This window comes from Zychaea mexicana (genome assembly GCF_025766255.1).
Source record: "Zychaea mexicana strain RSA 1403 chromosome Unknown BDB00scaffold_121, whole genome shotgun sequence".
In the NCBI taxonomy this organism is placed as follows: Eukaryota; Fungi; Mucoromycota; class Mucoromycetes; order Mucorales; family Lichtheimiaceae; genus Zychaea; species Zychaea mexicana.
Window position 1 is genome coordinate 91034 of NW_026516784.1, and position 12866 is coordinate 103899.

Below are 12866 nucleotides of genomic sequence, written 5' to 3' on the forward strand. Positions count from 1 at the left end.
GGATGATTGCAAGATAAAGATCTTTCTTTCTCTTTGTTCGTAGTACGTGAATAGTAAGCTTATATGCTTACATGACAATATGGAACAGTAGTCGTCATGCTTCTTAACCGGTCATTTACACACTCTCTCTGTACAACCTATAAAAGAATTTGAGAGATGATGATGATGTCTTGGTTTCACAATAAGCTTGTGCTTGGTTTTAATCTTTTTTTTTTTGGCACAGCTACTGTAATTAGTAGCATTATGATAGTAGTAGCGATGTGCCGGGTAGCATATGTAGCGTTGGCAACAAAAGATCACTTACACACATTAGCTCTTATTGAATTCTTTTCTACGTAAAAGTGGCTTTAATGACTTGCATGCATTTTCATAGCGTCAAGGCGGCAGGGTAACTTTGATAAGATGCCGCTTCTCACGAATTCCTCCTGATTTACCTTCCATTTCCAGTAACAATGCTAGTTAATAATATGCTCTACGTAACCTATGCATCATTTTCTTCTTTTCATCTTCGCACGCCCACACCGATTGCTTATTTGTGTATAGTCCGTAAGGCGTTGTTGTTTGCGTAGTACCATGCGTACATCCCCCCCCTATATCCAAACATCACACCTTGACGGAACACGCATCCCCCTTAACAGACAGAGCAAACCCTGTCTTCCGCCTCGCCCATTCAAAATAGCTCCTGGTCAATGACAAACACTTGGGTACGGTAGGCGCGAAAAAAAAAAAAAAAAGAACTGTCAATGCCACCATTTGCAGTGTCTTTGGCAACAAAATTTAGGCGTGCGGTCATGAATTTCTGGGCAACAACCCTTGGCAGCCAATCTCTACATCCTCGTTGATGGCAACACTTGGGTTCTATGATGAGTGAAGGAGTTTGGGACCCTGTGCCCTGTAGCAGGATACCAAGGTCTACCAATACTCTGCGAAACCAATTTACACTTTGAAAACGAAGCTGTTTTCAAGTACTACTCTTGATAAGTGGAATCGCTAGCAAGCTAGAATTCGATAACTTTCTTTTCTTAAATTTAAAACATTGCGATCTCGGCGATCAGATTGAGTGGGGTGTGTGCCTTGAAAAGAAACGTGCGGTGCGGCAGGCGTGGCGAGACATCAAGACGACGACTTTCACTGAGCAAAACGTCACTAGACATACAGGATGGACAGGGCCTTCTTCTTATAGCATAGATTACAAGTGAACCTTTAATGAAATCAATCAAGTCATTGCATTCGCTTTCCCTGATTTGTTTTTAACTGTCGCTTCTGAATATTCCAAGTAGGACGGATCCCGCGTGACAGCAGTGTATACTACCTCTATGGTTACAAACAACGCTAGTCTTTAATAAATTATGTAATACAAGGAGCACTTTTCTCATACGATAAACTACTGTGGCTATGCTCTCAGCAGCGATAAAAGAAATCTATATAGGTACAGTCGATAGAATTAAGGTTGCCTGCCTATTGGGGAGTGGGGTAATCTAAGGTGCTTGTCGAGTCTCTCCTTTTCTTTTTTCTTACCTTTTCCAAGGAATGTAATCTTATATTTTGATGGTGACTAAGACAGAGATACTTGTTCCCTTATCTCTCCCATGTGCATGACCTCCTTCCATGCCCTTTTTTCCCCTAATATCATGTAATATGACGACAGTAAGTTATATATCTCATTGAAATGCGTGTATCTGTTGGAAGAGCCATTTTTGTTATGAACAGATCGAGCATTTTTGTCTAAAAACAGAAGAATTTAAATTAAAGGGTCAGCACACCCTTTTGGCTTGTCTGTATCACTAAATCGTCAGAGATCGATAAAGTGCAATAGGTCAAGTGATGGATGTGTGCTGCACATCCTTGATCACATTGCAGCATTTCAATCGTGATTAAGAGAACGCTAACACAAAAAAACTTCCTTTCTCTGCTGCTGCTCCAGTGATCCTACCTCTACTTCTAGCACAGCAGGTTCCCTATGTATACTTACAGGTACAAGCTTGGAAGATCATGTTGTAAAAACTTGAACCGGCAGCTCGCTCAAATCAAAAAGCCTGAGCTAATGCTATATAGGGAGATACGCAAATTAATTATTGTTTTGCTTAGCTTATACCAGAGCAAAAGGTGTACATAGCTTTCATCACAATGTGATTATTGTCCGGGTTAATGTATACAAGGAAAAAGACCAACTACTTTATCTGTAGCACATTTTTCTGGTACTGATTTCGTTTTCAAATAGTGCCCGATACAGTATGCACATTTACAGCAAGACATTTCCCTGTAGATACGAGTACATGTACCTCTTACAAAAGAAGCCTTTTCCATCTGTCTCAGCGCTGGTCGAAAGGTCAAGCTACATTTTATTTTACGCTCTTCTTGAATTGCTGACACAAACTGTTTCAAACCACTCGAGTAACTGACAATCACTTGCAAGGGTACTGTCATGATGCGTTTCCTCTCCTTCACATACGCAATGTGTCATGGAAGATAGCACACATACACGTAGCATTGCGAGTAAAATCAAAATTACTATGTACATTATACTTTTATTAGTTGTCGTATTCTACCCTGACAAGAACTCCCTTTTCATATTTAATGCAAATCTTGAGCTAATAGCCTCAAGTCGCACAAGATAGAGCACTATTCGTTCGTCAACTAGATGCACCCTTGCGATGGCGCGTTGCACACCCAACTGTAGCAACACGTCGCTACCACTTGCATCACACTGTCGCCAACTATCCAGCTCTTTCAGATCCTCAAGATAACGTATGGGTCGATCATCCACCGTCATCGCACATGCGTCATCCAGCATCACGTGCGTATCATCGACGCCATTGAGCGCCATGCCTTGGCTCAATTCACGCAGTTTCCGCTTATGTGGATCAGTGAGTTCGGCCGAAAGCATCCGACACTCTGTACCATGCATATCGGCTTGGTGAACTTTTATGCGGAAATCCGATAATTGAACGAGGAGTGCATGGGATGTGCCGCCACGCTTGTATTGCAGCATACCGCTGTCGCTGCTGCAGTTGCTACTGCTACTGCTGCTGGTTCTGTCATTTTCTTTAGGTCGCATCAAATTCGCTGCCCGGACATCGTGGAGATATACGAGCACTTCAAGACACTCTTGGTCACCCAGTCCGTCGAGTGTTTCGCGCGAAACAAGCAACTTATCCCGCAAGTGCTTGAATGCATAATATTGTGCATCTTTGACCAGGTTTTTACGATGCAGTTCGTCGCGAATACGGATGGTGTAACCGCGCAAATGGCTGATAATGTCTTGAAACAAGTCCGGATCGCGATCAATATAAAATGGACTCGTTTGGATGCCATTGCCGTTAGGAATAAATAATAAGTCTTTGATGGGTCCGGTAAAGTAGTTTGTTGACTCTCCATCTAGTTATTTACTCATTAGATAAAACAGCAGTGAGAAAAAAAAATGGAAGGTTTGAAGTTACCTTTTTGAAACAAAGACCAAGGAAGTCGAAATACACGACCACCCACATTCACAAAAAGATACTGGAGGAGGAAGGCACGTAATCGTTTCAAACCATAGTAATTAGCGTCGCTTAGTAGCGCCTGGTTCTGGAGCTGATCCCGAGGCTGAACATAATAGCCGCGTAGATGCTGCACAACCAAGTTAAAAACGTCGGGTTCGCGATCCACATGCATGATGCGTGTGTTTTTGCTTCGTCTAAAATACTCGGTAAAGAAATTCTGTGGCCCGTCACTTTTGATCGATTCCCAGCTGAGACGGAACGGTCGGCCGCCTACAACAATGGCGAACATGGCCTGTTTGGGTGGTTCGTACTGGCTGTCGTCGACGCTTTTGGTGTTGTTGCTGCTGGGTGTCGTACAAACGCTGTTACCCGTCTGTTGTGGCTGCGGTCGTGCGTCGTCGTCGTCTTGTCGCGTCCGTTTCTGTCCCGCCACCGCTGCTACTGCTGCTGGAGGTCCTTGAACTGTTGTTTGCTGTTGTCCCGAAAGAGCGGCTGGCTGGAAATCGTTGTTCACGACATTGTCAGTAGCAGCAGAATCGATTTGAACAGCAGGATCGAGCGGACAAGTAGGATTGTCATTCGTGATAAATTCGAATAGATTGTCGGGAATAGCAGCAGTTGTACCAAACAAGGCTCCATCGGTCATCATTAAGTTCTGGTATACATCATTGTTGGTGGGCAAGGTATAGTCAAAATTGAATGCTTCGTTGGGACCATTTGCATTACTGTTGCTGTTAGTATTATTATTACTAATATTATTATTATTATTACTGCTATTGGCGTCCATGTCCCGTAATATGGCACAGTATACAAAATTCCTGCGGAACGAAAGGCCAGCGTTCAAAGACAGCAGCCTTTTTTTTTTCTAGCATCTTCCATTTCATCGGTGACTTTGGAGCTGACACCAATCTTTCTTAGTTTCCCCCCGGTTGCCCACCCCCACTGGTTCGCTTCTTTTTTTTTTTTTTTCTGTAATTCTTTTAACCCCCCCTCTCTTCCTCTCTTTCTCTTTTTTCTTACCCACTCGCACAGTTTAGCCTTTTGTTTGCGTCCTTTCTGCGACCGACTGTATAGACCGAGGGCCTTGATATCCGAACCACATAAACGAGAAAAATAATAATAATGACGCACTCTCCTATGGACGTTGACCCTACTGTGTAAGTTACTATAGGAACATGCTCTCTCCTTGGTATTTCCTGCGCGCACTTTCACTCTCTTTCTGTCTTTCTCTCGTTCGGCCTCTTAACCTATCCTTCACTTTTGTGTGGTTTGGTTTTCAACGAAAAGAAGGAAGAAGAAAAAGAAAAGTCGCTGCTCTGATCATTCAACGTTGAGCTCATCAATCTTTTATATCCGGCAATGTGTAAATGAATCGCACCTTACAGTTCGGCTGAAGAGATCAAAGCCCAAGCCAATCAAGAATACAAGACTGGCAACTACAATGAAGCAGTTAGACTTTACTCAGAGGCTATTGGTAAGTTGTTATCTTACTCCGTTTCTTCTTCCTCAGACATCTCCAACCCCCCGAGGGTTTTCTTCTGTTCTCCTTTTATCTATCGTTGGTTTGTTTGATTAATCCAACCATACACTATCATCCATCAGAGGCATCGCCCAAAACAGCCACTTACTATGCCAACCGCGCTGCTGCCTTGACGATGCTCGGCAAGTACAAAGAAGCCGCTGCTGACTGTCGATCTGCCACGGACATTGATCCAAGCAATGTCAAGGCGTATATGCGTGCAGGCAAATGTCACATCAACTTGGGTAACTTGGAAGAGGCAACTCGCCAGTACGAGCAGGCATACCAGCTGGATAGCAACAATGCCCAGGTCCAGCGTGAGTGCCAGAACTTGCAGTCGGTCAAGTCGTACATTGGGCAGATGGAGGCGTACATGAACGGAAACCAGTGGGGTCTTGCCGGAAACAGTCTAGATCGCGCCATCACCTTTGTTGATAAGGACCGTGTGCCTGTCAAGTGGAACATTTGGCGTGCAGAATGTGCTTTGGGTCAAAAGAAGTGGTCAGAGGCTAGCCGGATTGTAAAGTAAGTATGCATTTGCCTTGTTTTCCCTTTGGAAGTAGTGCTGTGTGTGAAAGGCAATATGTGTGTGTAACTCAGACTGATAATGTGTGTCCTCTGCTCTGTTTAGCTACCTGGTCCGATTGGATACCCAGAACCCGGATGTCCTGTATCTCAGGGCACACGTGTTTTATGGCCAGGGTGATAATGCAAAGGCTATTGCCCATTGTATGGAGGCTCTGCGTTGTGACCCTGACTTTACAAAGGCCCGTATCCTGGTGAAGAAGGCTCGTGCGCTCGATGCGCAGAAGGAGAAGGGTAATGCTGCTTTCAAGGCCAACAATCTTCAAGAGGCATATGATGCATACACTGCGGCTTTGGAAATTGACGACAAGAACGATGTCTTGAACGCCAAACTGTATTCCAACCGTGCTGCTGTTTTGCAAAAGGTAAAGCACATGTTCGCATGTAGTGATTCCCTGGATATGTTGCGTAGGAGATTCCACTTCAGCTAAAGTCATTAAATCATGTAGTTGAAAAAATTCCAAGAAGCACTGGAAGACTGTGACAAGGCTTTGAAATTGGATCCTGATTTCACAAAGGTCTACAGCCGTAGGGCCGCATGTTACATGGAGTTGGAAGAGTATGAAGAAGCGGTCAAGGACTACCGTCATCTGACAGAACTCGATGCAGGCAATCGAGGTTAGTATTACGCTCATGATAATGCAATCCCCCTATTTCTTTGCTGATCAGTGTACCACTTGTAGAATACCGAGGCTTATTGCAAAAGGCTGAACTTGAGCTGAAAAAGTCACAGCGCAAAGATTACTACAAGATTCTTGGATTGACAAAGTCGGCCACCGACTCTGAGATCAAAAAAGCATACCGTAAGCTTGCCTTGCAATACCATCCTGACAAGAACGCTGGTGATGTCAAGGCGGAAGCCAAGTTCAAGGAAGTCGGCGAAGCCTATGATGTGCTCAGCGACTCTCAAAAGAAGGCGCGCTATGACTCTGGTGCTGACCTTGAAGGCGGTATGGGCATGGGCGGCGACGCATTCGACGGCGCAGGTGTAGACATGAGCGATATCTTTGCACAGATGTTTGCTGGACAGTCTGGCATGGGCGGCATGGGTGGAGGTATGCCTAACATGGGCGGTGCCCGATTCAGTCAGTCTTCGTTCGGTGGAGGCGGTGGTTTCCCAGGCGGTGGTGGTTTTGGAGGAGGATTCCCCGGCGGCAGTGGCTCACGACGTTCAGCAAACGGTGGTGGCTATCACAGCTTCCACTTTGGCTAAACTGGGCCGAACAACAAAAAGTAGTAGTTTACTATCCAGTCTGCCTGCTTATCCTCCTATTTTCCCCCTGTGTAATATTTTCATTTCGCATTCCATTCCATTCCATTCATCCATCCATCCATTAATCCAACCATCATCCTCAACCTAGTACAACCACACACACACACACACACACACACACGCCACGCTACCTTGTTTATACTACCTTTATTTCCCAATAGTCTACGTCGTTCTAGAGAAAACCCATGTTTTTTGTTTGCTTTTCGGTCCTATTACCCTTACAAAAAATATATGCATGTACACACGTATCACCGAGTTTAATTTGATTCGGTGCCTTCCTTACAAAGGAGCTAGCTAGAGATAAGGCACTTCTAGTTTTGGGAATTACTGTCATGGATTAGTAGTTGCTGTGGAGATCGTCGTCATTATATCTAGCAAGCCATATCTCTAACGTGCCACTCACAGCATGCAAAAACATCTTCAGCGTATACAGCTAGATTTGGTGGTTGCCTACTGTTGCATGTAAGTACAACTTTAGTATGTAGTACATACAAATACTAGATATACAGTAGCACCTGATCTACCCATTGTCGGTATAAGCAATATGTAGGTAAAATAAAAGGTTTACACAGTGACAACGCTATGGAGTCGAAAACATGCATACGTATGAACGTGCGTGTGCTGTATGATTATGATCCTTTATCAGTTTATTCTGTTTACCTGACGATGAGTATAAAGCACACGTAATTGAGTCTGCTATAGCGGAATCCAACGACGATCCTCTCCTTTTCTCTTTGACAGACCGGATAAACAGGGAAATTATCATGCTCTCAATCTTTATTTTCAGGTCTCTCTCTCTCTCTCTCTCGCTCACTCACATCCACACTTCCCCCCCTTCTCCCTTCGTACCAAAGATAGATTGTGCTATACATACAATTTCTAATAATGCAGTCCATATTTCTGACGCCATGAGGCAACCCCGTAAAGGAACCGACAGAGTAAGGGGTGCGCTTGCGATGATTGCTAACAAGACGGACAATGCACGTCTGTGATGTGTGCCTGAAACAGGCCAACGCTGACCCTGCTTCTATTGTCAAAAAAAATCATGTACTCCGTATTACTAGTATTTGTTACTGCTGCGTGAATGTTTCTCTTTTATCCCTCTTTCTTGCTCCTCTTCTTTCTTTTACTCTTTTTCTCTCTTTTCAAGTGCGTCGTTCCGACTGATTGTTATCAGACAGCAAAGGGAATAAAAGATGACCATTGCTTACATGTACAAGACTTGCAAATGGGTTCTCGACGGATTGACCTTTGTTCCAGGCTTCGATCACCTGAACATCATTGAGGATAGTAACGACGAAGATGACCTATCCTTATCACTTTCAGCACTATCGTCCAGCAACAGCAGCAATGCACATCAGCAAAAAGCCAGCAAGAGCAACAACCGTTCCCACATGCCAGCTCCACTGTATCGTCTATGGCAATTGTGTCGACAAGGACATATTTTATGCTCTCTTTTCAATTTGTTGAAACCAGAAGCAGCTATCGACCTAACCTTCGAGCAAAATTCTTGCAAAAAGCAGCATCAAGTCTTCGTCTATCGATTCATCATTGCCTGTCGACACCATTTAACGTTGAACGAAGATGATCTTTTTACGGTATCCGAGATGTATCAAGACAATGCGATCGGGTTCAGCAAGGTAATACAAGAAAAAGCCAAATTGTGATCGACGAAAGACGACGATTAGTTACCCGATGGATGAAGCTTATGCAACAAACAATTAATTGTCTCTTTTCTATACCACGCCGCGCAGGTCATCAACACATTACATACAATTTTAACTTTATTACACGAAGGAGGTATCCTTAGTTCAGAGTACCCGCCCCCTTCCGATGCGGAAGAAAAGACAAAAGAGCAAAAGAGTAACCAACAACAGCACGCATCATCATCATCGTCATCGTCATCGTCATCGACAGCGTCAGCAGCATCTCCTACTCCAACATTACGCGATAAAGTGATTATCGAACTGCTACAAACCGAGCGCAAGTATGTCGAGTATCTTGAAACAATCCAGGTCTGTTGTAAAAGTGTATAGAGAGATTCTTCTTATTCCACCTATATGATCCACATTGCCACCCTTTGGGCTGAAACGCAATACTAACGATAATATTTGCTTTCTCTTTGCGATATAGAATTATGCTCATGAGCTGCGATCACAGCGCAACATCGTTTCATTGGATACTCTGCATCATATTTTTGGCAACCTCAATGCCCTTATTGACTTCCAGCTCCGGTTCCTTATGCAAGTCGAGTATCATGCTGAGCATCCTCAAGGAAACTTTGGCCGGGTATTGGTCGAGCTCGAGGAATCGTTCTCAGTGTATGAACCCTACTGCGCCAACATGCAGCATGCACTGGATCTCGTCGTGCAATGGGCACCCCAGCTTTCCTCAACAAGCGTCGAACCCAATTACGAGCTACCATCGCTTCTCATAAAACCTGTCCAGCGTGTATGCAAGTACCCTCTGCTGTTACAGCAGCTAATGAACTATACTCCCGATGACTGGCCACACTACGACGACTTGCAGCGGGGCATGGAAGCCATGGAACGCGTAGCATCTAGAGTGAACGAAACCCGCCGTTTACAGGAAAATAAGCAACGGGTCAAAGAACTTAAAGAACGCGTGGCGGATTGGAAATCCATCACCAACGTCGATGAACAGTGTGGTATGCTACTGCTACATGACAAAGCAATCGTACACCACAGAAATACAACCAAAGAAGTGCATCTTCATTTATTCGAAAAAATGATTATGCTCTGTGCCGAAGTCGCGAGCAAAAAAGCCAAGAAAAAGAAAGACGGACCGTTGTGGATATTGGGATTAATCAAAATTAGCAATGTGGCTCAAGTGGATCATGGTGGTAAGTTTTAATGGCTTTAAAAACATCGGTTATTAAACATGTGTATTATGAATACTAAACACTATAATGTTCTGGTAAAACTTGACACGCAATAGCCGTTGCACTATCGCTGCAAATATTCTGGCTGAAGGACTCGGATCTGGAATCGTTCACGTTAGAATACAGAAACGACGAGCAACTTACTCAATGGGAATCCGTGCTTGAGAAACTCATCCGACAGCAAACTAGAAACAAAAGGCTATCTAGCCTTGTCACTTGCGGTCTCAAAAGCCATCACGACCACGAAGATTTAATGGAAACGCTCTCGCCAACGTTTCTATCGTATGCATACATGAACAGACTCCCTGTTCGAGGCGGTTATTACGATCAATTACCAGAGTTGTTTGATAACGGAAACAACGAAGTAGTTACGCCAACCCGGACGTCTTCATACAGCCATTACTTTTATCACCAAAACAGCGCTAATCATCCCGGAAGGAACAATGATAATAATAGCACAACACCACATCATCTACATCAAACTGGCCCTTTACCGTCACCGAACTCACCGTCAACGTCGCTGCCTTTCAGTAGTCGAAGTAGTAGTACATGTGGACCGCCATCACCTCCACAAAGTGGTAGTAGTCCACCATCCCCAAGCGTTCAGGCAGCTTACGAAATCGAAGAGCACGATCAACAGCACATTATTACCCTGCAAGCAACAACCCGAGGCCGATCACAAAGTAGCCCTAACATCAGCACGAATACAGCAATAGGAGCAGCCAATTCTGCAAATTCCCGTAGTCGTCCTCCACGATCAACATCTCAAATCATACGAAGAACAACCACGGTTAAAGTAAAGCTCTTTTACAGTCGACATAGTGCATTCGTGTTTTATGCGCCACAAGATATCAATTATCAAGATTTGCGGACGCTGGCTGAACGCAAAACTCGCATGAAAGGTCTCAGCGGGGACTTTATCATGTATCGTGACGAAGACGGCGATTTGATAACGATCAATAGTGACGAAGATATCACTATGGCATTTGACTCTGCGCCAAGATCCGACAATGCAATTCATCTATTCATTTCAACCCAATAATTCCAATATAGCATAGTATCTTTCTTAGCAAATTCAGTAGAATTTGACTTTTCAAATTATCTTCTTATGTATATACAAGTTCCATCCTGAAAAACACTTTCTTCTTTCACTGCCTTCTTTTCATATCGTCGACAAATTGTTATTAAATTGCGTGCATTGACCTCCTCCACTGCTAAAATATAAGCTCCAAAAAAGGTTCTAACCTTGTACAGGTAAATTGATGCTATACAACCTCTTCACTTTGAATGATCACTCCTTAATTCAAGTAGAAGGCATTATCCCAAGTTGTCAAAGTAAGGTCAATCAAAGCATCAAACACTCTTTTTCTCATGATAGGAATCATATTGACGGAGGAGAGACTCATGAAGGAAAAGAGGAGAGCAAAAATGAAATGTGTTATTACAACAACATAGAAAGAGTTCTAAAGAATCTATACATCTATACGTGAACATGCTAAAAGGAAAAAGGGAAGAAAGGACCAGATCAAAGGAGCAGGAGGGGAAGGGGGGGGGGGTATATAATTATGATCATGATCTACATTGTATTTTTCTACTATATGAGTTTCCAGTCTTCAATCGCTTTCCACATTTCCGCATATTCCGGGCGTCCCTGAACCTCGTCTAGTAAAGGTGTTTAATATTCTTTGCTAAAGCCATCCCTTATTGCATAACATGATTATAACACATCAAGGGAAATCAAAGTCAAAATCAAAAAATAAACCTACTTGATTGAAAAGCTTTTCCAGAAAGACCATACGTCTTGACCAGATAGTTCCAGAGACGGGGTGTGACGATACTGAAAGCTACTGTGAATCCTCCGCGAGGTCGAGCATCACAATTTAATTTGCCTTCTTCATCCTCCAAAGCTTTGTTCGTAATTGGTTCCGTGGCCAACTTGCCATCACACAAGCGCAAAAACCAAGCCCAAAGCCACATTCGGTCGACAAAATAAAAACATGGCGTGGACGATAAAACCGATTTTCGGTCTGCTTCGCTGACATTCAGTTCACGCTCAAACATGCATTGCCGTCGCTTACCAAGCTGCTGCCGTCCAAGTTCGCTATCTTGCGTAATTGATTCCAGCAGATAGTCTACATAGTGTTCCTCGCTTTCATCGCCACGCGCTTCACCGAGCTATTATAAGCATGATCATCTATTAATAACAGCAAGGAACTATACCTCCTATAATTCATAACCATCCCACTATTTTTATATTACCTGTCGAGAACATGTGAAGCAATACATCTGCAGCACCGGAATACGAAGCAAAATACCATGACGATTGGGTGCCATGGCATGAAATCGATAAGCGCATTCCTTACAGCCTGTGACGAACATTAGAATCGGCATAAAATATCGACTGCAGATAGAAACAAATTATACACTTACGGATACGGATGTTGCCCTGGTAGATATACAAGCAAAGGCCAGACTGATAATGGTTCTGACCACACGTTGCACAGTTGTGTCGAGGAGGATCCCGGTGTATCACGTTGTTGTAAGGAGCTTTGTAAGGCTCCAACGTCTTTCTCGAGACCATACCGAGGTGAGGACAGATCCGGTTATGCTGTGGATCGCTGCATTTACGTTCGTACTGCTGTTTCCACGTATTATCTGGAAGCTTGTATGTGACGCCGAATCCATTGTAGAGCATTTCTCGCCATGTTGAATCGTCGTGGGCAATCACGGCAAATCGATGACAGACGATCGAAAAAGTTTTTAAATCGTCAACGGGTAAATGACCTGCAATGGCAGTGAGCAGCTCATTGTTCAGCTCCAAAATGTTGAACGGCATCAAGATCGACAAGTTGACGAAAGCAAAAGAAGAAACCCCAACAGAGTGCGGTATATGCAGAACAAACAAGAAAGAGCTTAAACCTCTCTCTTTTTTTTTTTGACGTCGGCTTCACTATTTCTGAAAAAGTCCTACACTAGTAGGACTCCTACGACTTGACAAATCAAATTAGCCAGAGTATGTCACCGTGGCTACAGACAAATCACTTCCCGAGATAATAGCAATGAAGATAACACAATAGCCAAATGTAGCTTGCAGTATTCATAACA

The 12866-nt window shown here is 43.7% G+C and overlaps 4 protein-coding genes across 4 annotated transcripts; 2 read left to right on the forward strand and 2 right to left on the reverse strand.

The window, feature by feature from the left end:
• Window positions 1-3357: 3357 nt before the first annotated feature.
• On the reverse strand, window positions 3358-4309 carry BDB00DRAFT_850875 (uncharacterized protein). Its single transcript, XM_053125470.1, has one exon. It carries the CDS (start codon window positions 4267-4269, stop codon window positions 3394-3396), a length of 876 nt encoding a protein of 291 aa, XP_052974232.1. The 5' UTR covers window positions 4270-4309; the 3' UTR covers window positions 3358-3393.
• Window positions 4310-4604: 295 nt separating this feature from the next.
• BDB00DRAFT_773427 (uncharacterized protein) lies at window positions 4605-6799 on the forward strand (the record flags this gene model as incomplete). Its single annotated transcript, XM_053120097.1, has 6 exons — window positions 4605-4639; window positions 4868-4956; window positions 5085-5526; window positions 5633-5951; window positions 6036-6204; window positions 6270-6799. The coding sequence occupies 6 exons, from the start codon at window positions 4605-4607 to the stop codon at window positions 6797-6799; spliced, it is 1584 nt and encodes a 527-aa protein (XP_052974233.1).
• A 1256-nt stretch (window positions 6800-8055) lies between these two features.
• BDB00DRAFT_877954 (uncharacterized protein) lies at window positions 8056-10803 on the forward strand (the record flags this gene model as incomplete). Its single annotated transcript, XM_053127676.1, has 4 exons — window positions 8056-8499; window positions 8614-8874; window positions 8993-9722; window positions 9818-10803. 4 exons carry the CDS (start codon window positions 8056-8058, stop codon window positions 10801-10803), a joined length of 2421 nt encoding a protein of 806 aa, XP_052974234.1.
• A 500-nt stretch (window positions 10804-11303) lies between these two features.
• Window positions 11304-12736, reverse strand: BDB00DRAFT_84532 (uncharacterized protein). Its single transcript, XM_053125069.1, has 4 exons — window positions 12192-12736; window positions 12021-12127; window positions 11528-11936; window positions 11304-11423 (listed from the first exon to the last, which is right to left on the reverse strand). The coding sequence occupies exons 1-4, from the start codon at window positions 12595-12597 to the stop codon at window positions 11356-11358; spliced, it is 990 nt and encodes a 329-aa protein (XP_052974235.1). The 5' UTR covers window positions 12598-12736; the 3' UTR covers window positions 11304-11355.
• Between the last annotated feature and the right edge of the window lie 130 nt (window positions 12737-12866).

Coding starts and splice junctions, on each gene's coding strand:
- BDB00DRAFT_850875 (XM_053125470.1), bottom strand. CDS start 4,269: ATGGACGCCAATAGCAGTAATAATAATAATAATATTAGTAATAATAAT.
- BDB00DRAFT_84532 (XM_053125069.1), bottom strand. CDS start 12,597: ATGCCGTTCAACATTTTGGAGCTGAACAATGAGCTGCTCACTGCCATT. Junction 11,937..12,020: donor GCTTCACATGTTCTCGACAG/GTAATATAAAAA, acceptor TGCTTATAATAG/CTCGGTGAAGCGCGTGGCGA. Junction 11,424..11,527: donor TGGAAAAGCTTTTCAATCAA/GTAGGTTTATTT, acceptor CACCTTTACTAG/ACGAGGTTCAGGGACGCCCG.